Source organism: Pan paniscus, chromosome 17 (genome assembly GCF_029289425.2).
Source record: "Pan paniscus chromosome 17, NHGRI_mPanPan1-v2.0_pri, whole genome shotgun sequence".
NCBI classification, from domain to species: Eukaryota; Metazoa; Chordata; class Mammalia; order Primates; family Hominidae; genus Pan; species Pan paniscus.
Genome location: NC_073266.2, coordinates 76,836,236 through 76,864,199, shown reverse-complemented (window position 1 = coordinate 76,864,199; position 27,964 = coordinate 76,836,236). Strand labels below are relative to the sequence as shown.

Sequence of the window (27,964 nt, the reverse complement as noted above, 5' to 3'; positions counted from 1 at the left end):
GAAAGGGGTAGGGAAAGGGGTAGATGATGTGGGGATTTCTTTTTCCTGTGAAATTAGCTGAGTGTATTAATTCAGAAGGTAGGCAGTTGCCTCTGATTGTATGCTTCGGTAATCTGAACCATCTGCCTCTATATACTAAGGAGTTCACCACTTTAATCCAGCTTACGGCCGACAAACCACTCTTCTCTATCAGTATGCCCTTGAATAGATGAGGCTGTGCAAAGTCCTTTGCTCTTAAATGTATTGCTGTCATTGAGAATATTTGGAGGTTTTCTCTTGGGTTTGTTTGGATTTTTTTTTTCAGCTTTTGTCTGAATTTTGGTTTTATTTTTCTGGGGCAGAGAAAATGGCTTTCCTTATGAAAAGTATGATAAGTAACCAGGTAAAGAATTTAGGATTTGGTGGTGGGTCTGAAGAAAATAAAGAAGAAGGAGGTGCATCTGATCCTGCAGCAGCTCAAGGGATGACTAGAGAGGAGTATGAGGAGTATCAAAAGCAAATGATTGAGGAGAAGTGAGTACATGCTATTTCATTTCCCTTAAAAAGCAAAGGAAATTCATTCTGGCCATACCTTCTTCAGTTCTCCAGTTTATTTCTCTTTGCTTTTTAAGATGCCTTTCCTTTTGCCGTTTACCTCTAACCCAAGGAAAGGTTGTTCTTCTAAAGTAAACGGTTCCCTAACATCAGCAGCTACTATGTTCTATGTTCTACATGTATGAATGGAAATGAACAATAATAAATGAATCTATATGTTGTTCTTAAAGCAGCTTAACACTTTCTGGTCTAGGCATGTTTTGATTGACCTCAATTTAATTATTTAGATGAAAAGTGGTAGGTTTAACTATCTTTACATTCTTTCCAAACTTCACCCTCTTAGCAAGTAGAAAGTCTTCGAATTGTAAGAATTCAGACCTTATACCTAGAAAAGGGCCTAAAATAACATAGAGGGCAGCTTCTTTGATCTTGCATGTGAGAAAAAAAAAAAACCCAGGAAGCATAACATGACAATTATGTCATAAGACTTGGCTTATCAAAGACTATGAATGGATTTGTGGACTGTTTAATATGGAAATTCTAAACATACAGAAAAGTAGAATAGTAGGACGAATACCCATATATACCTATGACATAAAATCAACAGCTTACAGTTTGCTACATTTGCTTATAGATTAAATAGATAGATGGTAGATAATAGTTTTTAAAGTAAATTACAGATGTCATGTACTTCACCCCCAAATACTTCAGCCACCTTCCTCCAAAAAATAAAGGCATTTTCTTGGCTATATAAAATATAACAAAAATAAAATATAAAATATAAGCAACATTTAATTGGGTATTACAGAATGTGAATAGCACCAACAACTTTTCACCACTTGAAGACTGATTCTGAAATAAATGTAATCTCTGTGTAATTTTTAAATGTTTAAGGTAGAATTAAGATTCTTTTAATAATCAGTTAAGAAATGAAACATCAATCTAGAGGTTAAATGTTTATCATATGTTTCAAAAGAAAAGTATTTCTTTTTTGCCACCAGGACTCTTTTGCTAATGATCAATTACATAATAGTTGCCTAAATCCTATCGCTAAGATGATTATAGGTGAAAAGGTTAATGACCTGGAGGAAACAAAGAAAGTACAAAGACTACATTTAGTGGAAACCTTGTCTATTGTATTTTTCTGAAAGAAATCATGGCTTATAGACTACCTAGAATACATTATGCTTGGCTCTGCAGTAACTTAAAGTTGGTTTTTAAAAAACAGTCAATGCAACTAGCAAAAATGATGGTGCTAAGACTTGGGCAAAAGAAGCAGCATTCCTTGAATATTGGCTGATTTTACCTATGGCATGCAAAAGAACAAAAAGCTTAAAAGCAAAATAAGTACTGTGTAATGAAGAATAGAAGACAAAAATCAGCATCAAACATTCTCAGATCAAGTAGGCTAATGAAAACAGAAATGTAGACTACAGTTGTGAGCATGCAAAATATCACCTAATATGTTCAAGCAGCAGATCCGATTGCAGATAAGGCATCTATTTGATTAACTAATGTCCTAGTTTTCCTTAATTTTATATCTGGACAGATCAAAGCTCAAAATGGCCAAATCATACAGTCAATCAGTAGACTGAGTTGTCAGCTACTCAGCTTTTTGCATATGTGTGTGAGAATATTATATATTTATGTAGTCACTCAATTTAAGAAATAGTGTCAGGACAATGGGGCATTTGGCTTCCCTATGATAAAGAGGGATGACTTTCAGTCCATTGTTTGAGTTTTCAAGAATTTCACCACCTAGAATGCAATATGTAGTAGGCCTTAAAAATAATTCATCACAAGATAAACGCAGAGAGAGCTACAAACAGTTTAGTATATATAATAATTAAAATCAATGTTAGCAAATGAAAGCCTCCTAAACCCATCCTCATCATTGTAGGAAGTGGGGAGACTATATGAATTGTAAATAAAAAACTATTTAGCAATGCACTCTATTTAATAATGCACATTCATTTTTATTTTCTTTCTGTGTTCAATGTGTGTGTGTGTGTGCGCACACGCGCCACTGGTAACATTAGTACTGAAAGAGGTCTAAACATAAATAGACTATCTGGAAAGGAAATAAAACAACAGTCTGTTTCTCCCTCCATTTTCTCAATTATGTTAAAATGCTTCTTTGCCATAGTTATGCTTCAACAGTCTCTACAATATCATTTGTAACTTGACTCTGACCTTTGTTTTATTCAGTAATTGTTTGGACCCCTAGTATGAGCATAGCATTGTGAGGAATGTACTGAAATGGAAGAGATGGGTTTTCTTCTGCAGGAATTTACACTTTACTTGGTGGGGGGAGACTAGCTAGCTGCATGTGACTATAAACAGAGCAACAAGCTTTTCTGCGTGATTTGTAGACTGGCTCTGGAGGACTGGAATGTAACTCTGCGTGGCATTAGTATCAACAAATCGATCAATGGGGTTTATAGTTATTTGATTTTCAACAAAGGCGCCAAAATAATCAGACCGGGAACGGAAAGTCTTTTCAACAAATGGTGCTAAACAACCAAAAAACATTGAACTTTGACCCCTACTTAACACTATACACAAAAATTAATTTGTCATGCATCATACACGTAAACATAAAAGCCAAAATTATAAAGCTTTTAGAAAAAAAAGTAGGAGAATATCTTTGCAACTTGAAAGTAGATGAAGGTTTCTGTATCATGACCCAGATTGGCAATGACCATATCAATGACCATAAAATTATTAAATGATAAATTCAACTCTAAGTTAAAAACTTTTATACGTTAAAAGATGCCATTTAGAAAATAAATGGGCAAGCCAGACTGAGAAGATATATTTGGAAAATATATCTGACAACTGGAATCTAGGAAATATGAAGAACTCCTATAACTCAATAATGAAAGCAAAAACAATGGGCAAAAGATTTGAAGAAATACTTCAGAAAGATAGATACATGGCCAATTAGTACATGAAAATCTTACTGGAAATTACATGAAAAGCTGCTTAATATAATTAGCTGTCTTGGAAATGGAAAAAATTAAAATCACAGTAAAGTAGCACTCCATAAACACCAGTATGGCTAAAATCAAAAAGACAAAAAATGTTAAATATTGGCCAAAATGTGAAACCACTAGAACTCTTGTTTCAATTGTTGAGGCATAAACTAGTATGACCATTTTGGAGAAAGGTCGTGCTGTTTCTTATAAAACTAAATGCATCCCAGTAAGTTACCGTAGAACCCAGCAAATTCCATGCCTAGTTATTTACCCAGTAGAAATTAAAATATATGTCCACAAAAAAATCTAGAACAATATTCATAGCAGCTTTACTTACTGTCACCCCAAATGGGGAACAATTCAGGTGTTCATTAACAGAAAAATGACTAGACAAACGGTGATTTTATTTGCGCAAACAATAGAATACTTACTACTCAGCAATAAAAAGGAACCAGCTACTAGTACATAAAACAACAAGGTTAAATCTCAAAAGTATTTTATGCTGAGTGAAAGAAGCCTTACACAAAGATGAACTGTATGGTTCCATTTTATGAAGTTCTAGAACAGGCAAAACCAATCTATGGTAGAAAAGGCGTGGTGGTTGCCTCTAGGGCTAGGGGGTAGGCCTTGATCAGGAATGGGGAATGGGGGAATTTTCCCAGGTGAGAGTAATGTTTTCTATCTTGAGAGGGTTTTGGGTTACACAGGTGTGTGCTTTTTGGGGAATCATTGAATGGTGTGCTTCAGAGGTTTGTGCATTGCATTGGATACAAATTTTGCTTCACAAGAAGAAAAGAGAAACTATAAACAAACATGTCACGCTAGTTAATGACATGCATATTGAAGAGTTTGGGGGAAATGTTACTGATTTCTGCAACTTCGAAATGTATCAAAAAAGTAAAATGTGGATAAAGAGAGGAATAGGTGTGATAAAAGAAAAAGTACAGTGAGATGCCAATTGTAGAATCTAGATGGATTTGATATCAAAATTCTTTCAACGTTTCTGTATGTTTGGAAGTTTTTACAGTAAAACATGGGGAGAAAAGGTCTGCTGCTTGTCCATGCCGCAGGTCGCTAATCTCCTGGACAGGTCACTTTATTCGATGTCCCTCTCCAAAACTAGAAGGTTGAACCCGATGTTCTCTCATGCCCGTTCCAGACCTGACATTCTGTGGATGGAAATGAGTTCAGAGAGCACCTGAGCCCAGGGCCTTTGATCAGTTTAAACTGATCATTTGCTGCAGCTCCTTCCTTAACACTCAGTTTTTTTGTATAATGGTTAAGATTATTTACAAACTCGGAGTCAAGACATAGAAACCAGTTTTCACCTGAAAATGAAAACAGGGGATTTGTTTTAAGCAGATAATGCTTTATGCAAAGACAGTTCACCAGATCCACAAGTAGAATTCCCATCAGGCCTCACGTGGGCCTAAACCAGAAAGCAGAAGGCTGTTGAGAGGCCACGAGCACGCTTTCCCTGTCTCTTACCATTGCTTCTATCTGGGCATGGCTGCTTTGTTCTTCCTCAGCCGCCAGACTACAAGGTTAGTGGAAAATGACAGACAATGGCTACCAAGTTCATCTGTTATTTTGACAGCCACTCTGCAAGTGTCTGTCATTCTTAGTACCAATCCCAAATTTTCAAAGAAGAGATTTCATTTACTGAGCTTGATCTAACCCAATATAGCCAGAGGGCAGGGCCATGTATATAAATTCAGCTACCAATAAAGCACTTCAGTGGGCAGCAGGGACGGGTGGTGGTGCTTGTGAGCCTTGCAGACATCCCCAAAGGTGTCTGCTTTGGTCTGAATCATCATTAGCAAGAACGTCCATTTCAAACCAGCAACATCATGAGTCCAGTTAGATCATTCACACAGCAGGACCCCAGTCTGACATTCTGGAAACATACCCTGCCTTGTTTGGGGCTACCTCCTTCCAAACTGGGAAGAAAATACCATGCCTAAATTGGGGTCTGGAGAGAGTAACAATGAAGGGAGACAAGTTTATATTATATCCCCCAACAACAATGGTCTTCAAAGAACTGCCTGGTTCTGGACACTATGGCCCTATTTTAGTTTGCATAAGAATCACTCGGGGAGCTTGCTAAAAATGTAGCTTCCCCTCCCCTGCACCCAGAGATTCTGATGCAGCAGGGCTAGGATCAGGCCCAGGAAGCTGCATTTGTCATAGGTGCACCAGGTGATTCTGAGGCTCATGGTCCCTGGCTGAACAGTCCACGGAAAACTCCATGTTAGGAAAAATCTCCTGGTTCGCATCACACAGAGATTCCTAGGACCAAATTGTCTTTGGGACTTAGAGGTATGTACTGAAAGTTATGACAGTAGAGTAACAAACAGAGAGGCAGACGTTTGGGGACCGAGGAAAAAAATCCCATAGTTCCCAAGTGTCTGCCAGCAGTGGCATCTCAGAAGGTGTAACCCTGTGTCTGGCTCGTCTGAGCACGGGCAGGAATGTCCTTAGCTCTCTGTATCCTTCTGATCCTTTATTCTTTAACTTTTAGGATGGAAAGAGATGCTGCATTTACACAGAAAAAGGCAGAAAGGGCATGCCTCAGAGTTCATCTCAGAGAAAAATACAGGCTCCCAAAGGTAAGACACTCTGGAAACATCTAATCATTTCTTAATTAATGAAAAATGGGAAGTCATGGTTGATTATCCACAAAGGATCATGTTCCTGAATATATATATATATATATATATACAATATATATATATTCAGGATATATATATATAAATATATATATTCAGGATATATATATACATATTCAGGATATATATATATTCAGGATATATATATACATATTCAGGATATATATATATTCAGGATATATATATATACATATTCAGGATATATATATATTCAGGATATATATATACATATTCAGGATATATATATTCAGGAGAGAGATATATATACACACACACATATTGAGGATATATATATATATATGCACACACATATATTGTAATCATAACTGAAATGTTTGATATAGTGAAAAGAGCACTGAACTAGGAGTTCATAAAAACTTGATTCCAGTTTTTAACTTAACATCTCTGAACTTCCACTGTTGCTGAAAAAAAACTGGAGTTAATACCTATAGATGACATTTTAATGTAAACTTATCTAAAGGTTCTAGAACTTCTCTATGTAAATACACAACAAGGACAATAATCATAGCTCACATTGGTTGAGCTCTTTCTAGGTACCAGGTACAGTACCTTGGCATGTATTAAGTCATTTAGGTTCTATTATCATCTCTGTCTTACCATAGAGGAAACACAGGCATGAAGAAAGTAGGTACCCTCATGCCATGGACCAGATAGCCAGGAAAGATAGAGCCCACGGTCCTGATTTCTATGATATTCCACCTCTATTTAAAAGGAACCATCGCTTGCTGGTTTGGGGAATAATGTAGTAGTGACAGTCATCACCTAGCACCATCTTATGCATCTCAGCACTGGCTGAGGGTGACTGCTGTAGGCTGTGCTTGAGTGAGTCGTTGGTCTCCTGGTGGGAAGGGAATGCGTTGACATGTTGTGGAACACGTCTTGGAGGTACTATTCCAGGGCTTGCATCCAGTAGTGACAGAGGGCCCACCACTTTGCTACTCTGACTCACACCACCTGACTCCACCTTCACTACCTGTCCACCTGACTAAATGACTCCACCTTCACCTTCTGAGCTGGTTATTCAATTTCATATTCCAAAGATGCACCATCCCTTAAAGAACATCTTCCATCTGGAGAAGCCAAAGTAAAAGATCCCTCCAAAGGGCATGATCCCAAGTATGAGAGCCATCTCCAAGTCTGGGTGGTCTAGAAAGTGCTGCTAAACCAATTCCTTCCATGGATCCCCAGCAGATCCCAGAAAAAGCTGATTTTAGAAACTACAAGCACTAGACAAGGGAGAAGCCACTGTCTATGCAAGGTCACTGATGAAATCACCAAAGACTTAAACATGGTAGAGGTTGATCCCTAAGGTGCCCAAGGAACCTGGGTTCTGTTCTTAATAAGGGAAGGAAAGCCCACAATAAAATGTAAGCTCATTTCATTCACAACCTGTGAACTTGGAAAAGAATGCCTTGCTTTTCCTACCCCCAGCCCCGTTCAGGTTTAATAACTTTTCCTCACTGTGCTTGCATTTTGGAAGAGTGAAGCACTTCTAAACACTGTCCTTTCCACTTTCATTGTCTGATGAATTTCCTGAAACTCCCTGGATGTCATTGGCTCACTTTAGCAATGTGGTCTCACCCTAGGCAGGAAGATTGAGTCGGATTCATGCTACTGCACTGAAGCCCCTGGCCTCTGCTCTTAGGCCATCTGATTAAAGCATCATCAACTTGTTGGGATGAAGCAGAAATTTCACACACACACACACACACACACACACACGATTGGCTGGGTGTGCATCGTCCAGAATGTAGGACTTTTTACAGATTTATTTTTGGCAACTGTTATTCTTCTGTAGGGATCTAGGGAGAATTGGGGTTCAGTTGTAGCTCTGTGATGCAATATCACATGGTTTTTAAAAATATCTGAGTCTCTTAATTTATGCAGCAGCAATAGAAAAAAAATCTGAGCCTCAGTATCCTCATCTATAAAATGAGGGCTGAAGTACCTAACTTCATAGGATCTTTGTCTGAGATAATGTAATATAAAGGACCTAGTACGACGCCTGACAATAGAGCTCTTATTATTGACATTATGATCTCTGGGCACAAAAGTCTTATTTCCTGATAATAACAACCAGGGGTCTTGAGGACCGCCAGTCCTTAGGTGTGTAATCAATGCAACAATGGAGGTTCCTGAGCCTCAAGGCCCCAAGCTTTTTATCTGTTTCTCCACTAATGGTAAATCAGCAGTCTTGCTGACTTCCAGATCTTCAGGGGTGAACACCCTTAGGCTTAGCAGTAAGGTTTAAGTACTCTTCCAAGAAAAATAATTCTTAAATCTCTGTGCCAGGGTATCCTTTGAAACAAGAGCCTTTCCAACAGAAACTATGGAAAGAGGAAAAAATGATAGCCATGAAATGCACAAATCCAGGTCCTCTCTGGAGAATGATTGTGGCTATACCTGCATAGGCTACTGCTCTCTAAAGCTAGCTAGGGGGAGGGACCGACATGAAGGACGTTGATAAATAACAGTAGAGCCCACCAGTGTCTTTCATTGCATGGCTTACTGATGTTCATATAGCCCCTTTTCTACAGCTGTTTCAAATGCATAATGCATTTGAGACCCCACCTGATTTTCTCATAGACCGTGAAAGAGACCATAAAGCTCATCTAATAATCTCATACCACTGCGTCATTTTACACCTGAGATAACTGCAGCCCAGGAGGGTTAAGTAGCTTTGCAATAAGCCACATCTCCTGTGACAGACTTAGGACTGGAACTCAGGCCCCACAACCATGAAAAAGAGCAGCTTGTTCACAGAAGGACTTCAACAGAGCTCCTCCTTTCAAGGCATTTGTTCTTTCTACTCTTTTTTTCTTTTTTTCTTTTTCTTTTTTTTTTTTTTTTGACACAGAGTCTCACTCTGTCACCCAGGCTGGAGTGCAGTGGCATGATCTCCCCTCACTGCAAGCTCTGCCTCCTGGGTTCACCCCATTCTCCTGCCTCAGTCTCCCGAGTAGCTGGGACTACAGGCGCCCACCACCACTCCCGGCTAATTTTTTGTATTTTTAGTAGACACGGGGTTTCACCGTGTTAGCCAGGATGGTCTCGATCTCCTGACCTTGTGATCCGCCCACCTCGGCCTCCGTAAGTGCTGGGATTATAGGCATGAGCCACTGCGCCCGGCCTCTTTCTCCTCTTAATATTTGAGCTGTTCCCTAAAATTTTAGGGCAGTTTTGAATTCCACGTGGCTTAAAAAAATGGGAGCATATTACTTCTCCTGTGTTGTCTAACGGTTTGACCCTAGATCTGCAAGTAGCTGTCTAAATTCCAAATACAATCCAAACAAACAGATAAGAATTTCACTTGAGAACATTGTACACACCATCATTCACTGCAGTTTACTTCCAGGTGGGGACCCCCTCCTCCAAGGGCGTTTTTATATTTGGTTGCATTTGTAACAATGGATTCTACACACAATGCTTCAAAACCGTGCCTATGGTATGGAAGATACTACAAATACCAATAATACAATTGCCTGCTTTTTGTAAAGCACATGAAAATTCTAATCCCGTGTAGCTAGCTATAAAAATAGCACCTAATAAAACTATATGATAAGAAAAATCGGCTACTCTGGGCAGACTGCCCTGCTCTGCAAGGAGCAGTTTAAAAACTAAAATTTAAAAGTTTAAAAAATCAGCTGGATCGTATTCCACTTAGTCCAGTTATCACCAGCTGTGGCTAACTTCCCCTACCCCAGTGCAACACTGGCGCTTGCAAACCAGCCCCACCCTTGGGCGCCTCCTCTGCCTCCCGCGCTGTCACTTGTCGCACGTTACCCTCCCGCCCGCGTCCCCGCACTGACGAGGCTCTGGGTACAGGGACCCTTCGATGGCCCATGTGGCGAAAAAGAGGCTGCGGGGGACAGACACGTTTCCCAGGCTAACGTCTGCCCAGGCTATGCAGAACAGCCGCTCCCGTCCAAGCCAGATCCTGGCTGGAGCGAGGAGGGCGCAGCCGTCGCCAGCGCGGGCCCCGAATCCTCGACGCCGGCGCCCCCTGGTGTTCCTAGCGCCGCGGCCACTGGCACCTGCGGGAGGCGGAACCCGGGCTGCGGGTGGTGGCAGGACCAGGGAGGGGCAGAAACCAATTTCTAGAGGTGACTTAAAAAAAAAAAAAAAAAAAAATCAGAAAAACACAGTGGGGATGCGAGGTGTAGGGTTTTGTCTCCTAGATGCTTCATTAAGGAGCAAGGAGACCCTGGAAGGCCAGACAGTGCCCATCTGGGTCACTAAGAGATGTGATTGACAAGCCCAAGGCATGGTGCTCTGTCCAAAGAACTGGAGGGAAGGAGAGGAGAGGCAGGCCTGCCAGTGTTGGCTCTTACTGAGGCCAGGGGAGGGCTGACTGAGGGCTGAACCAAAGGAACTGCTGTATTCGGAGGGAAACAGAGCAACAGATTCCCAAGTCCTTATGAGTCCCCTCTTTGGGGCTTGGCTTCCAAGGTCATCTGAGGAACATGCCAACCATCACTTCCCTCCAACCTTCTAAGTTCTTTTCCTAGAACAGGTTCAGGTTCCTGGATGACCACAATACTTTGGCTCCTCGACACCAATGTCTGAGTGCTGTTTCTCTTTTCAATAGACTTATTTTTTTACATCCGGAAAAGCACATACCATATGTGTGCACTCAATACATAACCATAAGGATCATGTAAATGTAGGGACGTTCCGAAGGTCACAAAGCTTGCTGTGACAAATGGAGACTCAAGCCTCCTTACTCTTCATCCAGGACTTTTTCGTGCCCCCTTCTCCTCATATCCCTCTAAACTGGGCATCAGATTCCTGGTGGTAGACTTTAGAACTGAACAGACTGTCTGACAAAGAAAACGGCACAAGACAGAAAGCAGGGGTCACTGGGACTCTAGTGGGTTCCTAATAACCGTCCCCTCCCTGCCAGGTTTGCAGAATACTTAATCTGTGCCATCTTCTAAAGCCCATATTGGGTAAGCATTCATAGTAATAGTATTAACAGCCCACAGGGAATTGGACGAATTTAACATGTCCTCCAGCTAATGAGGGATGACCCCCTGGGTGCCTCATTCACAATTCCCCGGGGTCACTGCCACAGCGGTTACATAACAGCAGGATTCAGTTCTAGACCCTTCCCCTGACCAAGGCCCGACGGGGAGCAGATTTGAGAAAATGTCTTCCCGGGAGCTGTCAGGTCTAATGAGGATAACTATGTCACATTTTGGAATTAGAACTGTATTTTCTAAAGAAATTATTTGGCTGGTGTTTCCTCTGAAAAAGAGTTTCACTCTATTGCTGACAGGGAAAAGCAAATGTAGACTCTTTGAAAAGGAGCAACATAAGCCATAGCCCTCTAGATAAACAATAAAAGGTTTTGGGTCTCAAGTTTATTAATTGTTAGTGACAATACTATTTGCTATACCAATGTCTTTTGGTGACCATTGTTAATTTTGGTAATCAGATAAGTAATTAAATAAGGGCAGTAATCAAATTGCAGTAATCTGCAGTAAGTATGTATATGTATATGTATCTATACCAGTCATTATAATGTTCATGTACACATATCCAGATTATGTCGATTTCCTCTAGTTGTCAAATTATAGGTCATCAGAGGACTTAAAATGCCTAAAGTCATCCATGATGCTCACGTTAGATTTGGATCGCACACCACTAATTATTCCAGATCCTGTATCTTCAGTTTCTCCTTCTTGATTGGCCTCTCCTTAATAAAGGAGGTCAAATCTCTCCCATCTAAAACAAGGAAACAGTACTTTCTGAGTAAACATGGCTTTTTAGGTGTCTTCCCTTAAATGACTAGTTCTCACTGCTCTGCTGAAACCTTCTTCTTCCAGATGTTCAGTGTCTGTCTAAATACAGTAAGTGGTTCCCTTAATTTCTCTTGGGGCCTCTTTGTTTCTTCTAGCACTGGTGATCGCTTCTTCCTTAAAGCCCCCTCTCTCCTCAGCTTGCAGACATCACCCTCTGGTTCTTGTTCTCGTACTGCTTCTTCTTTATGAGTTATCTTTCTCTGTCTGCCTGCAAATTGCGGGATATTCCAGGGTGCCCCCTTGGCTGGCTCTTCTTCTCACTCGAGCCTGCACATTGTCCTCGAGGGCTGCACCTTGTCATTGCTTTTTGCTACCACCTACATGTTGATGATTCTCAAATCTATACCTCCAGACCACATCTTCTCCCGAAATTTCATAACTGCAGCCACCTTTCCTTGGACACTTCACAGGTAGAACCAGCTCATATCCAAAACTCACTTGTTCATTCTCCCCATAAACCTGCTCCTCCTATAGGCTCCACTTCCATGGGTGGCTGTCCCGACAAGCCCATCATCTCCCAGGCTGGCTACCAGATGTCACCATTGCCTCTTCCCTCCCTGCTCCAGCTGCACGTCCAGTATATAGCCAAGTCATCTTAATTCAGAGTTCTCAATTCACCATAGCTTTTCTACTTGGAGTCTTGTCCCCCTCCATACTGAGGTTTCTAAAATGCAAATCTGATCCTGTTTCTTTCCTGTTTTTTTTTTGTTTGTTTGTTTGTTTAAGGCCACTATGTCTTTTAGAATAAAATCCGAACTCCTTGTCCTGTATGCCATGATATGGCTCCTGTCTCTCCAGCCTCACCTCTTGCTACTACTCCCTGCCTGGACTAGCACTTCCTCCTGCTTCGTTCTCTGCTCCCTGTGGCCTTTCCTTTCTGTAAGACTCTGGTCAGTGCCACTTCTTCCAGGGCCTTCCATGATCTCCCTCCCTCTACCTAATTCTGGATTGGGTCATCCTCCTCCATGTCCCCATATATCTTGAGTCCATGTCTCCTACATCATCTTATGACCCTAAATATCTGCACCTACTGTGTGCTCCTTTTAAAAAGGGACCGACTTTTAAATCTCTGTGCTCAGTGCCTAGCAAGGTGCCTGAGATATAGAAAATTGCACACACACACACACACACACACACACACACACACACACTGATTGCTGAGTAAATGGATGTTATTGGGGAAAAAGAAAAGAAAGAAAAATGCCCGGCCGGGCGCAGTGGCTCACCCCTGTAATCCCAGCACTTTGGGAAGCCGAGGTGGGCGGATCACGAGGTCAGGAGATCGAGACGATCCTGGTCAACATGGTGAAACCCCGTCTCTACTAAAAATACAAAAATCAGCTGGACATGGTGGCGCATGCCTGTAATCCCAGCTACTCAGGAGGCTGAGGCAGGAGAATCGCTTGAACCTGGGAGTTGGAGGTTGCAGTGAGCCGAGATTGTGCCACTGCACTCCAGCCTGGCAGCAGAGTGAGACTCCATCTCAATAAAATAAAATAAAATGCCCAAAGAACAAAGTGTCAAAACAACAGAAAGAATTTACCTGCCATTAGAGTTACATTAAAATACAATTTTATGAAAAGAACTAGTCCAGATTGGATATTGTAGTTTTCTATAAAACAAAGGTTTCCTTGTTTTATAATTAAAACACCATATTTCTTCAAGTAGAGGAAGCAATATGTTTTAAATAAAGCTACAAGATTCTTTCTAAAAGCAAATGTGTTCCTCTCCCTGGCCAATTTAAAATGTATATGTAAGTCAAGCTAAATTAATAAGAGAAAACAGTTCCACAATGAACCCTAATCCTATTAACAGAATTGTCAATCTAGGTTAGTCATTGAAAAATAATGTTGTGACCCCTGCTGAGCTATATGATTTAGTTACACCTGGTGTTTGTCTGCCGTATTAAGGGCACCATTCATTTCGAATAAAGATGCATATAGGAGAAACTTAACAGAGTTTTCTTTAAATGTGTCACATTGAAAGCTCCATTACAGTTGAATGTAAAATTTGCCTCTTAAAAAAAATAACAAAGATGATTGTGTGAACCTTCCTTTGCCAGACCCCTTCAGATTAGGAGCTCTTGGGGCTGCCCAGCAGGGTCTGAGACACCGAAACCTCATGCTTTCTGAGCAGCTGTTTCTGGTGGCCAGGCGGTGGGAAGGCCATCAGAGGCCCCAGCAGCCGCCATCTCTTCCTTCCCCTCCTCACCCTGCCCCAGTTCAGTTTGCTCCTCCTACTCATGTCCTTGAAAGAGCAATGGACTACATGTCTACAGGGAGCATGGGGATGGGAAGCAGTCACTGGACACTAGTGAAGCAGGATTTCAAGACGTGTTGCTTGGCCACACCAGCTTTCTCACGTCATCTTCACAAGTGCCCTATGAGGTAGGTAGATATCACTTCGCCTTTACAGATGAGAACGCCTGCTCAGAGAGGGAAAGTGACTTTCCAAGGTCACACAGCCAGTAAATGGCAGAGCAAGATTCTACCATGAGACAATCCGAGCCCACAAGCCATGTTTTCTTGCTAGACCCTTCTGGCAGCTGTGCTAGGTTCTCATCCCCTAAAAAGCAGAATGACATTTTTGCAAGAATCTTTACCTCTCGAGACCTCACTTTCCTCCTCTGTAAGTGAGAGGCTTGGATATGCGGCCTCCGGGAGCTTCTTGAGTCCCTATGGAATGTCTTCATAAGGGAAAGAGGTATGAGATGTGCACAGCTGGTATCTAGAAATTCTCATTCCATGTAGCTCCCAACGCATGCACACTTTCAATCAAACTGAAAACTGATGCCTATTCTTCAAGAAGACAAATCCACACCATCTGTCCTACTCTAGGGGTGCTGAGGGCTCTTTAAGTAGCTAAAGAGGGAAGGGCAGCAGCGGGGCACAGCAGAAGGAGCAGCCAGCATGCCCCAGCCCAGGGCCTCCACACCAGTCACACACTAGCTTCTGAGGGCAGCAGCCTCACTCATAACCAGGACAGTGAGAGTGGTTTATGAAGACAAGTACCTGACTGCTCAAGTCCATGATCCTCACAATTATGTCAATCTCACGCTACATGAACTCCTCCATGTGAAAGAAATCCATTCTTCTAGCTTTTGGTATCCTGTGGACAACAATAAGTGAATAAACCAAAAACAAAATCAAATCTACCTAATATCAATCACACTGGTATTTGCTTATACAACATGCTTAGCTAACTAGACTCTGACAAGAGGAGAATGCTCAGCTTTTTGAAGACATAACCATCTAAGATAATTTATCATGGTATCTCAAGTTTGGTAAAAGAGAAGTCCAGTTTATCCAGGTCTAGGAAGTAGTAAGTCTTGAAATCCAGGGTCATGTTTATCCTTTGTTGAAAGGTCAGGCATCAGTCAGAGGAAATGACAATGGTAGGATATGGAGCTATTTAAATAATGGGGTACTCAGCACTGGCCATAAAGATAATAAGTCTGGTTAAAAACAAGAGATTAAAATGGATTCTCATCAGCTGGCATAAAAATAATTAGCTCTTAACTGCATTAAACAATATCCCAAATTGATAAGATTTCTAGAAATGAGAAGATCTCTGAAACAGAGCCTCTAAGAACAAAGTATAGCCTATAAGTCCCCTAATTATGTGCTGGCTCACTCATTCATTCATTCACGCCACGGTTCTCATCCTTGAGCCTTCCCTCCCTCCCTGGAGCTGCTTCCGGCCTGTAGTGATGCTGATTCACATTGGCTATAACTGCACTTGTATTTGGGGGTTGTAATGAGACATTACTTCTTTTCCTTGAAGTGTGAACTGTGTCCAAATATTCCTGGTCTCCCCAACCCAAGATTTGTCAATGGGCAGCAGAACGTGTGGACAAGACATTCATTGTTTGAATTGCAGACAAGGTCCTGTCAGCAGGGTGGTTCATTAGGAAGAGAGGAAACAAGGCTGCTGTGTCCACTGTATAAATCCCATTTATGCTTCTTAATTGCTTGCTGTGTCCCGGATCTTTCTGTTAAGGGCCGATACTCTCCCACCGTCTCTTTCACTGTCCATGCCTTCTTTATCCCAGGGATCCTTTCAGCAGGGATCTTGACACTGAGCTGCCCTCTTTCCTCTAAAATATTCATAACCACTGCTACCATTTGTCCAGAGCTTAGATGCTTGTGAGGCTGTTTCACAGCATGTCTCATTCAATCTGCTCAACAGTCCTCTAAGTGGCCCTTCCATTGGACATCAGAAACATAAGTTGACTTGCCCAAGGTCATGCATTGGTGAATGGCAGATCTGGGACTCGAACCCATGTCTAACTCCAAATCCCACAATCTTTCATTCTCCTAGGCTGCCTCCACCAGAAAACGGTTTGGATAGGCTGCAACTTTTTACAAAGGAGACACTTGAATACTTAGCCAGTTCTAGGTCTAGGGCTAGCTCAATTAGTTAGGATCCAGAGCTAATGAGGCTACAGGCCTACATTTGGTTCCAGAGGGCATCATTTTCTCCTCTAGCCACTCAACGGCCTTGTCTGGTTGTCCTACCTTTAGTCATAAGATGTCCATGGCACAGGCTGCAGCCCAGAGTAATTGGCTTCAAGACTAGAATCATCTCCAGAAGCAGCCATGCTCTGGTGGAGGGCCAGTAGCCTTGTACTTCTAGATCAATGGTGAGTGCAGGACTCTCTGACCACAGCCATTGACTACACCCATTGCTGCCTTTGGACCTGGACATCTGAGGCCACTGCCCTGGGGCCCATGTTTTAGAGGGCTCTCTTGGTCTCTCTTCTAGCCACACTCTTACACATGGGGTGAAGAGTCTGTGGGCCAAAGGGCCTAGCCCAGGCAGAGCCCACACCCCTCTTGTAGACTATGCTGAAGCTGCTTAGGACCCCAAACGCCCTGCCTAAGTGCATTCCAGAGCATTCTCAGGCCTCTGATGCAGATCTGTGCTCCTGAGAGTGGCCAGGCAGACTAGGCCTGAGGAGTGGGGTAGGGGCCATGCACCCAAGGTCCCAAGGCCCTTCCCAGTGAGGGCTGGCACCAGGAACTGGAAAAAAAAGAGGGCCAGGTTGTGAGCCAGGAACTTCTATCAGCACTTATGTTCTGCCACCCACAAAAATCAGGGGCGGGCCTGACAAGAGGTAAGGGGAGCTAGGGCTGGCTAGGTAGCTTTCTCCTGGAATAGAGAGCCTAGTGCTAAAGAGGAAATGACTAAGCCTGGCTTGTTAGAAAAACCAAGCCTTTGGGTGAAGGTAGGAGTCATTGCTAGGTCAGAGGTAAGGTGCCAGGACATCACAGCCTCCTGACAGAGCTAACCCCATGTGCAAGACTGCCCACAGCAAATTCCCCTGCCCACCTCTGAAGGTTATTATTTTTATGAATAGCTACTACTGGGTGAGTGCTTAACAGATTCTAAATAATTTAGTTACCATCTAATTAACCTTCCACAGCTCTAAGGCAAATAATGCAATTCTCCATATACAGACAAGGAAATAAAGCTCAAAGAGGCCATCTATACAAAGTGCCCCAGGTCACCCATCCTATAAGTGGTAGAACTAATGTGCTCACTCAGGCAATTTAGGCTGTGATGCCCCAATGGGATTATAAAGATAAACCGATAGCTATGAAAACAGAGCTCTTTACAGCAAAGAGGACCTACAAATTTGAGTATTACTAAGGCTGTTATCCTCTCTGACAATAGGTTCATTGAATCATTCAGCAGACATTTATTTTAATTTTTAAAAATATTTATTTATTTGTTAAGACAGAGTCTCTCTCTTTTGCCCAGGCTGGAGTTCAGTGGCGTGATCTTGGCTTATGGCAACCTCTGCCTCCCAGGTTCAAGTGATTCTCCTGCCTCAGCCTCCCTAGTAGCTGGGATTACAGGTGTGTGCCACCACTCCCTGCTAATTTTTTGCATTTTTAGTAGAGATGGGGTTTCACCAAATTGGCCATGCTGGTCTTGAACCCCTGACCTCAGGTGATCCCCCCGCCTCAGCTTCCCAAAGAGCTGGGGTTACTGGCTTGAGCCACCATGCCCGGCTATTCAGTAAACATTTAATTGTCTGTGTCTACATGCCAGAAACTTTGCTGGGTTATGAGACAGAAAGATGAGTAAGTTACAGCCCTTGTCTTCAAGAAATGTAGAGCAGGGGTTCTCAAACTTCAGCAAGCCCCAGAATCACCTGGAAGACTTGTTAAATCACAGATTGCAAGGCCCGACCCTGAGTTTCTGATTCAGTGGGTCTGAGTAGGGTCCCAGCAAGTGCATCTCTAGCAAAGTCCCAAAAGATGTTGATGCTGTTGTCCTGGAGAACCCACTTTGAGAACTACTTTGAGAACCACTTTGATAAAAGTTAGGGCAATCAAGATCCTCTCCATAAGGCAACGTAGAATTGTACTGCTCTCCCTTCCCTGAGCAAGAAGCACAAGGATAAAACGAACCTCAGAGTCACCCTTGAAGGAGGAAACCATCCCAAAGCTTCTTCAAGCACCGCAGAGCCATAGATGGTGGCCTCGCTGAAGTCTCCCTGTGAATGGGAGGCAGGCGAGCACCATCCCATGAGCCCTCACGAGTGTGTTCAGTGTTTTATACTCCTGACTGGCTGACACGCTTTCCTCTAGCCCCTCTAGCTGCCCATCCCTGCAAGCCCACAGCAGTTACCCTGTCCAGGTTCAAACCTGGTGACATGCTTGGGGATCTTACTACCAACCTGAGGGAAGGGGCCAGAATTCCCGGGAAGGTCTTTTCAGATTACTTGCATTTGATTTCAGGATGCATAAGAGAGGGCAGATGTCCCACATTGGCATGAACTGAGAATGAGTCGTCCACCTTGTGCTTTTCCTCTCCTTCCTGCAAAAAGTCCCAGAAGACGATCAGCAAGGAAAGCAGCCACTAGGGAAGGCAAATAAAAAATAAATAGAAATGCACAATTGGCTGGGAGCCCCTAAGGATTAACTAACTAATTAACCCCACAACAGTTTGACCAGGAACTAATTAATCCGTTAAGCACTTGGAGGGCCCAAGGCCCTGGCCAAGAGCAGGGAGAGGCTTCACTTATCTCCGGAGGCTGGCGCGGAGTGGGACTGTCCTCCAGGCTCTCCAAGGAGGGCCTGGGTGAAGACTGTCCTTCCCAAAATCAATGGTTCCTCCTGCATCAGAAATCTGCTTCTCAAGCTATTTCTTGAGCCAGACTCCTGTGTCACTCTGCCCAGGGAACCGAATCAAAGAAGAGAGCCCTGAGGAAAGGCAGCTGGGCTTCAGCCCCTCCAAGGATGGGAGCCACAGAGTGTTAGAACTGGAAAAGACTTCAGCCATCTGGTCCTTCCAACCCACTTTCCAGATGAAGAATGAAGTTTCCAGGTTACCTGGTGTGCTGTTTGGACCTAGAGACAACTGATGTTTCTTTCTGATCATTCCTACATAGCACCCAGACAGGGAGAATTCAGATCTCTCTTTAGGTGCTGTCTTTAACTCCACCTCAGAAGTCACCAGGTACAGAAATCTTTCTTAAAGCAATGTAGTCTGTTTGACTAAGATCGTCATTTTTTAATATGATTTTTCATGAGCTTTGGTAACAAATTTAAGGCTGGTCACAACATATTCAGGTGGCTCTAACATAGATCTTTCCTCTCATTAGCTTTTCTGACACTCTTTTTAATCTTCTGTTTCCCTGAAACCCAGGTCACCTCATGTTACAACCTGATCTCCAAAAAATCTGACAGCAGCCATCTGGGGATGTAAGCTACTGTTAACCTTTCCCAGAGAATATTTTTCTTTAGACTCCTCTCTCATTACAGAACAAGAGACTCTATAGCCTAAGTGGTAAAAGAATCTCAGCTGAGTATGGTGGTGCATACCTGTAGTCCCAGCTACTTGGAAGGCTGAGGTGGAAGGATTGCTTGAGCCCAGGAGGCCAAGGCTGCAATGAGCCGAGATTGCACCACTACACTCCAGCCTCGGTGAAAGAGAGAGACCCTGTCTAAAAATAAATAAATAAATAAAGGAATCTCAAAGACCAGGCAGCATGCATTAAGAAATTCTAGAACAGACACTCCTAAAATCACAAAATGAAATGTGCAAGGCGCTTGTGACAGCGTCAGCAACACCGAAGGCTAGACTGCCAGTATGCTGAGTGGGGGCCATGCCCTTGATGGTTCACTTAATACACGTGTGCTGTGTGCTAGACTCCAGTCCAGGTGCTAACGGTGGAAAGTTGAATCTGACAAGAGCCCATGAGGGGCTCCCTGTCTAGTGGAAGGGAGGAAAAGAGCCATGATTAAGAAAAAGTTGCCACTAAGGTGTGATGAGTGAATTAATGCATACTGTCTAGTTACTATAAACTGAGACCTCATCCTCTACAGTGGGGTCAACCAGGTGAGTGGGTCTTGGCATGGGGCTGATAGAATCTGCAAGACTTGCAAAGCTGCCCTTAGGCAGAGTTGGGGTGTGATGCCCCAGCTTTTGTGTGTATCAGCATCACAGAGAGAAAGACCTTCTTAAAAATCCAGATGGGGTTGGGAGTGGTGGCTCACACCTGTAATTTCAGCACTTTGGGAGGCCAGGGTGGTTGGATCACCTGAGGTCAGGAGTTCGAGACCAGCCTGGCCAACATGGTGAAACCCCGTCTCTACTAAAAATACAAAAAATTAGCTGAGTGTGGTGGTGCACACCTGTAATCCCAGCTACTGAGATTTACTGACGCAGGAGAATTGCTTGAACCAAGGAGGCAGAGGTTGCAGTGAGCTGAGATCGAGATACTGCACTCCAGCCTGGGCAACAGAGCAAGACTCCCTCTCAAAAAAAAAAAAAAAAAAAAAAAAATTCCAGATGGCTGGGCTCCATCTCCAGAGTTCCTGATTCAGTGGGTCTGGGATGGGGCCCAAGAATTTGTAGTTCCAGCAGGCTCTAGATGATGCTAATGCTGCTTGTCCAGGGACCACACTTGGAGAACCACCATGCTGGAAGGTTCTGATCGACACAAGGTGCCATGAAGAAAGGACCCCCCTACAGAAGCCCCCGCAACTGCCATCAGGACCAGGCTCTGCTGCAAGGCCAAGAGTGCCACTCACTTCCTGTATTCTCTAAAGACCTTTTCCTGCTGCTTTTAAAATTTATTTAGTTAGTGAGTTAGTAGTTTAGAGTTATTTATCTATCTCTATTTATTTTTCACATAGAGTGAAATGGATGAGAATCAAATCCAGATGGCTGGAGATGATGTGGATTTACCTGAAGATCTCCGGAAAATGGTAGATGAAGATCAAGAAGAGGAAGAAGATAAAGATTCTATTCTTGGGCAGATACAGAATCTCCAGAACATGGACTTGGATACCATAAAAGAAAAAGCCCAGGCCACCTTCACTGAAATCAAGCAGACAGCGGAGCAGAAGTGTTCCGTGATGTGAGGGGTGGGAGGGGTGGAGGGAGGGAACCAGCCATCCTTGGAAAAGACCACTCACTTGTGGGACGTTTCAAGCAGTACATGTTTTAATGTAGTGAACACAGTTAGGAAAACCACGATGATCCATTGACAGACAATAATTTGGTTGTTCTAAATATTCCTGGCAGAGCATTTAGCTAACACCTTGCAGCAGGGACCTTACTTTCCTTTTAGTTATAAATGAGATAAACTGGAAAATTTCAGTAGTAAATGATGATGCAGAACACATATCTGCTTAAAGACCTTGAGATGAGCCAGGAAGAAACAAAAGCAAGGGGCATTTCCTCTCCAACTTTCTTCCTTGGAGGCCAAGTTCTCACCCTGTCCAACTGTTCGCCGGACACCAGGTCCCTTCAGAGAGAAATGTGGAGAGTCAAGGTGTCCACTGGGAGCCGGGTTTCCCACAGGGAGCTGAGTCTACAGACTCCAGGGCAATCAAAGGTCACCACCCCCACCCCTCACCTCCAGGATCCTTGAATTTGTCAATGATACTCATCAAGTTTGGTCCTTGGATGCTTCTCAGCCAAGTGGCGGTAGCACGGATGTGGTGAACAATGACGAATTGAGGCAGGGAATAGACCTCACTAGCCCTTTGCAATGGAGATCATCATTCTAGTGGCCATGTGAAGAATGGAACCAAGGGAGGCACAATTAGAGGCAGAGGGAAACCAGGCAGACAGCTGCTCTTTTTGAGTTGAGCTTAACTCTCCTTGTCTGAACTTGGTGATAGCAATGGGAACAAAGTGGGTAGACTAACAGAGAGCGTTAAGAAGTTAAATCAATCTCTCTCTGTCTCCTCCCAACCTCTCTCTCTCTCTCATCCCCTTCTCTCCCTATCTCTCTTTTTTTTTCTTCTCCTGTCCCTTCCCATCCCACCCCTTTAGACTACCTTCCAGTAAATCACACTGTCATTTGGTGCCACAAGCTTTCAGGGTAGACACTGATTTCCCCCCCCTAATATCTGCTCTCTTTCAAAAGGAATAATTCAAAAGACTTAGGACAATTACCACTGAAACACTTCGAGCTATTTAGCTAAAGCCCACCAAACCAAAACAAAATACTGATTTTTTTTTTTTTTTTTTGGTGACTCTGTTCATACAGTGAATAAAGATCTATCAAAGGAAAAGGAAACTGAGACCGAAAACTTAGGGTCTAAGTTGTTCTAAACCCAGAGTTCTCAAATGTGTTGTACAAGAAGTTTCATGTAATAAAAATAAGCAAATAAAACAAATGAATAGAGGTCCAAAACCTATGGTCCTTGGCAAAGTTTAATCTGTCTTGGAAATTCCTGGGAGAACATTGGTGCAATGATTGAGGCTGATTAGCCTTCTAGTCCACAAACCCAGATGCCATGGGCACATTTTAAAACCATGCTTGTCTTTTATCAGAAATGGCATGTGAGTTGTGATTTGTTTTATAGCAGAAACTTTAAAAAACTCACTTTTTAAAAAACTACAATATAATAGATAACATTTATTTTCAGTTTAATGCCTGACTCTGCCCTGTAGTTGGTGAGGTGGGTAGTATGGATGGGTGAGAAGTGCTGTATGTGGCCTGATATCTGTACACTTTGTATGACATAAAATACTACAGCTGCCAAATTGTTCCACACTCTAGCCTCAGGATGACAAAGAAGATGTGCTTTCTTGTAAAAGATGCGGCCAGTTCTGCTAAGGAAATCACTAAATTGGCACTTCCTCTTGACTGCCAACATTACTCCAATGCAATTTGGTCGTTGTCTCAATGAAGCTGCACAGCTGCTAGAAGACTCTGACCATGATTCCTCTCATATCACACCATACAACCCCACAACACAGCCCAGTATATCACATCACCCCACATCACATTACACCAGACCACAACCTATCACACCACATTACACTACAACGCACCACCCCACACTAAACCACCCCTCACCACGCCAAACCACACCACCCCAATCAACACCAAATCACATGTGTATGGGTTGGGAGAGGGAGGACATGTATTAGGGCATCCAGAAGGCACCTTTCTCTCTAGAGGGTAGATAGGTGTCTGTGCTGTATGATGTTGAGGAGCACAAAAAGGTCTCCCATCATCAAAACCTAGAATCCAACAATTATTAAGGACTACGAGGGAATCTATTCCAATCTCCCATACAATAAAGGGACCCTTCCCAAACTGTCCCAGTTGAGCCTTATTTGAAAGCTTCCAGTGGTACAGAAGTCACTATCTGCTGCTCCAAGGAAATTTAACCACCAGCTCTTCCATTTGTAGACAGCTCTAGTTGTTAGAAAATCCTTCTTTGTCTTAAGCTGAAAATGGTTGCATCTTTAATCCATTGGTCATGGTTCTGTTGAATTAAACTGCACAGATTGTGCCTACATTCCCACTCAGACTTTGATATATCCCCTCTCAGTTTTCTCTTTTTCAGGAAGACATCCTTACTTCTTTTTGTCAATTCTTATCATACAGTAGGAACACTGTGAACCCACTGGGTAATTGAGTGCTGACTGCCCATGTCTAGGAGTGAAGTCAACCATGCAGAAGGCAGCAATGCTGTCCCCTTCCACACCCTGCCACTGGACTTGATGTTTGAAGCCACTCCTGAGCCAACTCATAGTCAGGAATGAGGATTTTAGTCCCAACCCCACTAGCACATGACCTCGGACCAGTTATTTATACTATCTGGAAATCCATTTTCTCAACAGTGAAAATGAGGGGGCTGGATTACTCTACCTTCTGTAATTCATTCTATGGTTTCAGGATGGTCACTGTGGAGATTTATCTTGTGAAAGAGAGTACATTAGCCCATTGTCACTGCCACAGAACTAGGTTTCAGTCCTTTACTAGCTTCAACTGAGGAAAGGGACACCAGGTTCCAGGAGTGGCGGGGAGGAAGAGAGAGTTTTGATAGATGCTAAAAGAGAGGAGAGAAAAATCTAGAGATCCAGGGGGGCATTTCTATTCAGGCAGAAGGAACCATAATGACTCTGGGGAGAGGTGCTGAAGAATAAATTCCAAGAAGACAAATTAAATGGACTTCCCAATTTTGCTTAGTCTAGTCCCAATTAGATATGGACTCCTACAGTACAATGAAGCAGGAGTTCTACTTTTGAAGGACTATTGATATAGTGAGCTCAGTTACCCAGAAACCAACTGATCTAGTTTGTGAGTTATGTAAGTACCTTGGTTTTGCTCCTGGCACTAGAAATTTAGCCAAATTCCTGCTTACAAACAGAACCATCAGACACAGGGAGAGGAGTGAAATTAAAAGTGAAAAAACTAGAGCTTACAGCTTCTGATAGTGGAGAATAAGCTCCTACTGGATCAACCCTCCTGCAAACAACAACCATAAACTATGAACAAAATACAAAGAAACAATTGCCTGAAAGCACTGGAAGCAGCCAAAAGCAGGTCCACACTGGAGAGAAATGAAACCTGAACTGAGAAGAAGGAAAAAACACTGGTGAGTTTTCCTTTGCTTACAGGTTTCATCTGAGGGCAGACCCCACTTGAAGCCAAGTAAGACAACTAAAACTCAGACAGAAAACCTGCAGCCTTAATGTATTGAAGAACCAGCAGAGTTTGGGGTGCCCACAGCAGCTGCAAAATGAAAGAGCGAATCCTAGAAAGGAGAGAGCTATAGGAGGGGGATTTTAAATTCGTGTATAAAGTCTCTTCAAGATCCTGGCTAATCCCTGAACTATGCATAGATTAGGCATACTCTGAGCAGCCCAGTGAAGGCTAAACAAACTGAACTAAGAATTCTGTTACTGCCCACTTAAGAGAAACAGAGTTTTGAGTTTGAATCCAGCCATGTTTGCTGACTATGAAACAAACAGACAAACAAATGAAAATAATCTTCAGAAAAACATAACAGAACTCAGCAAAGTAAGTAGAAGGATGGAAACACTAGAGAGCACAAACCAATGAAATAGAAAACAGACAAACAATAGAAAAAATTAGGAAGTCCAAAAGTTGGTCGTTTAAAAGATCAACAAACTTGACAGACACCTAGCTGAATTGCTTAAGAAACAAGTAAGAGTACACAAATGACCAATATCAACATTGAAAGAGGGGATACACTACAAATCCTACAGACATTCAAGGATAAGGGAATATTATGGAGAACTTTATGCTAATAAACTTGACAAGTATTTAGGTGAACTTAACAAATTCCTTGAAAAAAATGCACCTCACAAATACTGATGCAAGATATATAGAATAACCCTATGTCTTAAAAAAATAGAAATAATTATTAAAACCCTTCCCACAAAGAATACACCAAGCTTACATGACCTCACTGGTGTCTTTTATCAAATATTTAAGGGAAAATAGCACAATCTTACCCAAACTCTTTCAGAAAGAGGAAGAAAAAATTCTTCTCAAGTCATTTTATAAGGCAAATATAATCCTGATGCCAAAACCTGACAAAAACATTATTTAAAAAAAGAAAATTGCAGGCCAATATCTCTGTTGAATTTAAATTTTTAAAATTCTTAACAACTAATAGAAAATAAAATCCAGGCTGGATGTGGTGGCTTACCACTGTAATACCAGCACTTTGGGAGGCCGAGGTGGGCAAATCATTTGAGATCAGGAGTTCGAGACCAGCCTGGCCAACATGGTGAAACCCCATGTCTACTAAAAATACAAAAAATTTACCTGGGTGTGGTGGCATACACCTGTGGTCCCAGCTACTTGGGAGGCTGAGGCGTAAGAATCACTTGAACCCAGGAGGAGGAGGTTGCAGTGAGCTGAGATCGCACCACTGCACTCCGGCCTGGGTGACAGAGGGAGAATCTGTCTCAAAAAAAAAAAAAGAAAATCCAGCAATACACAAAAAGGACAATATATCATGAACAAATGAGGTTTATCTTACAAATTCAAGGTTGATTTAATTTAACATTCAAAACCCAATAAATATAATTCACCATATTAACACAATAAAAAGAGAAACCCCATATAATCATTTATGTCAACAGAGAAGGCATTTATCAAAATCCAATACCCATTGTTGATTTAAAACTCTCAGCAAACTAAGATTAGAATAAAACTTTATCAACTCAATAAAGAGCATCTTTGAAAAACCAACAGCTAACATCCCTGATGGTAAAACATTACTTTCCTCTAGAAATGGGAACAAGACAAAGAAATTTACTCTCGTTATTTCTTTTCAACATTGTACCAAGGCCCTGGCCAGTGCAATAAGGGAGAAAAAAAGGAAGAAAAGAAAAGATGGGAAAGAAAGATGTGAAACTGTCTCTATTCACAGATGACATGATTACTAATACAGAAAATTATAAGGAATTTATAAAACAACCACCAGAACTAATAAGTTAATTTAGTAAGGTTGCAGGAAACAATGTCAGTATATAATGATCAATTGCATTTTTATATACTAGCTGCAAACAATTCAAAAATGGAATTACAACAATTTTATTTCCAATAGCATTAGGAAACTTAAAATCATTAGTAATAAATGTAGCAAAAGATGTAGAAGGCCTGTACACTGAAAATTGCAACACATTCCTGAGAGAATTCAAGAATAAATAAATGTTTATGGATCAGAAGATTTAATATTGTCATGCTATCAATAAACAGCAAATTGATCTATAGAGTCAGTGCAGTCTCAATCATAATCCTATCATGTAGAAAAAGATGAGCTGTTTCAAAAATATAACTGGAAAGGCAAGTGTAGTAGGATATACAGAGCCATCTTGAAAAAGAAAAACAAGTTTGGAGGGTTTACTCCACTTGCTTAAGGCTGTACTATGAAGCTACAGTAACCATGACAGGGTGATATTGGTACCAATTGATACTGGTACTGATCAATACTGGTACCTGAAATAGACCCACAATTATATGTCAACTGATTTTTCTAAATTTTTACTTGGAAATAATGATAGATTCACAGGTAATTGCAAAGATTGTACAGAAAGGGTCCCATGTGCTCCCAGCTTCTCCCAATGGTTCCATCTTATATAATTACAGTGCAATATCAAAACCAGAAAATTGACAGTGGCCTAATGGGTGTGTATAGTTCTGTGCCATTTTATCACATGTGTAGATTCATACATCCACTGCAATCAAGATACAGATCTGTTTCATCATCACAAAGATCTCTCTGATTCAACTCCTTTATAATCACATCTATCCTCCCTCTTCCCACTCCCAAGCCCTAGAAACCACTAACCTCCATCTCTTGGCCAATTGATTTTTGACAAAGATACCGATGCAATCCTATGAAGGAATGGAAAGTCTTTTTTTTTAATGTGCTGAAACATGTCAAACCTACACCCTTATCTCATACCATATCTAGAAACTTAATTCACTGTGGATCACAGACCTAAGCATAAAACTAAAACTGTGAAGCTTCTAGAACAAAACACAGAAGAAAATTTTTGTGATCTTGGAATAAGGAGAGCTTTTCTAGAGAATAGAAAAATTTAAAAATTGATAAATTAGGCCTTATCAAAATTTAAAACTCCTGCTCATCAGAGGATATCATTAAGAAAATAAATAGCCAAGCCACATACAAGTTACAGACTGGGAGAAAAT

General features: G+C 42.1%; 1 protein-coding gene across 1 annotated transcript; it reads left to right on the top strand.

Moving 5' to 3' along the window:
- The first annotated feature begins 22 nt into the window (after positions 1–22).
- On the top strand, positions 23–22,732 carry CPLX4 (complexin 4). Its single transcript, XM_003827258.4, has 3 exons — positions 23–513; positions 6,034–6,121; positions 21,159–22,732. Exons 1-3 carry the CDS (start codon positions 347–349, stop codon positions 21,384–21,386), a joined length of 483 nt encoding a protein of 160 aa, XP_003827306.1. The 5' UTR covers positions 23–346; the 3' UTR covers positions 21,387–22,732.
- Positions 22,733–27,964: the final 5,232 nt, after the last annotated feature.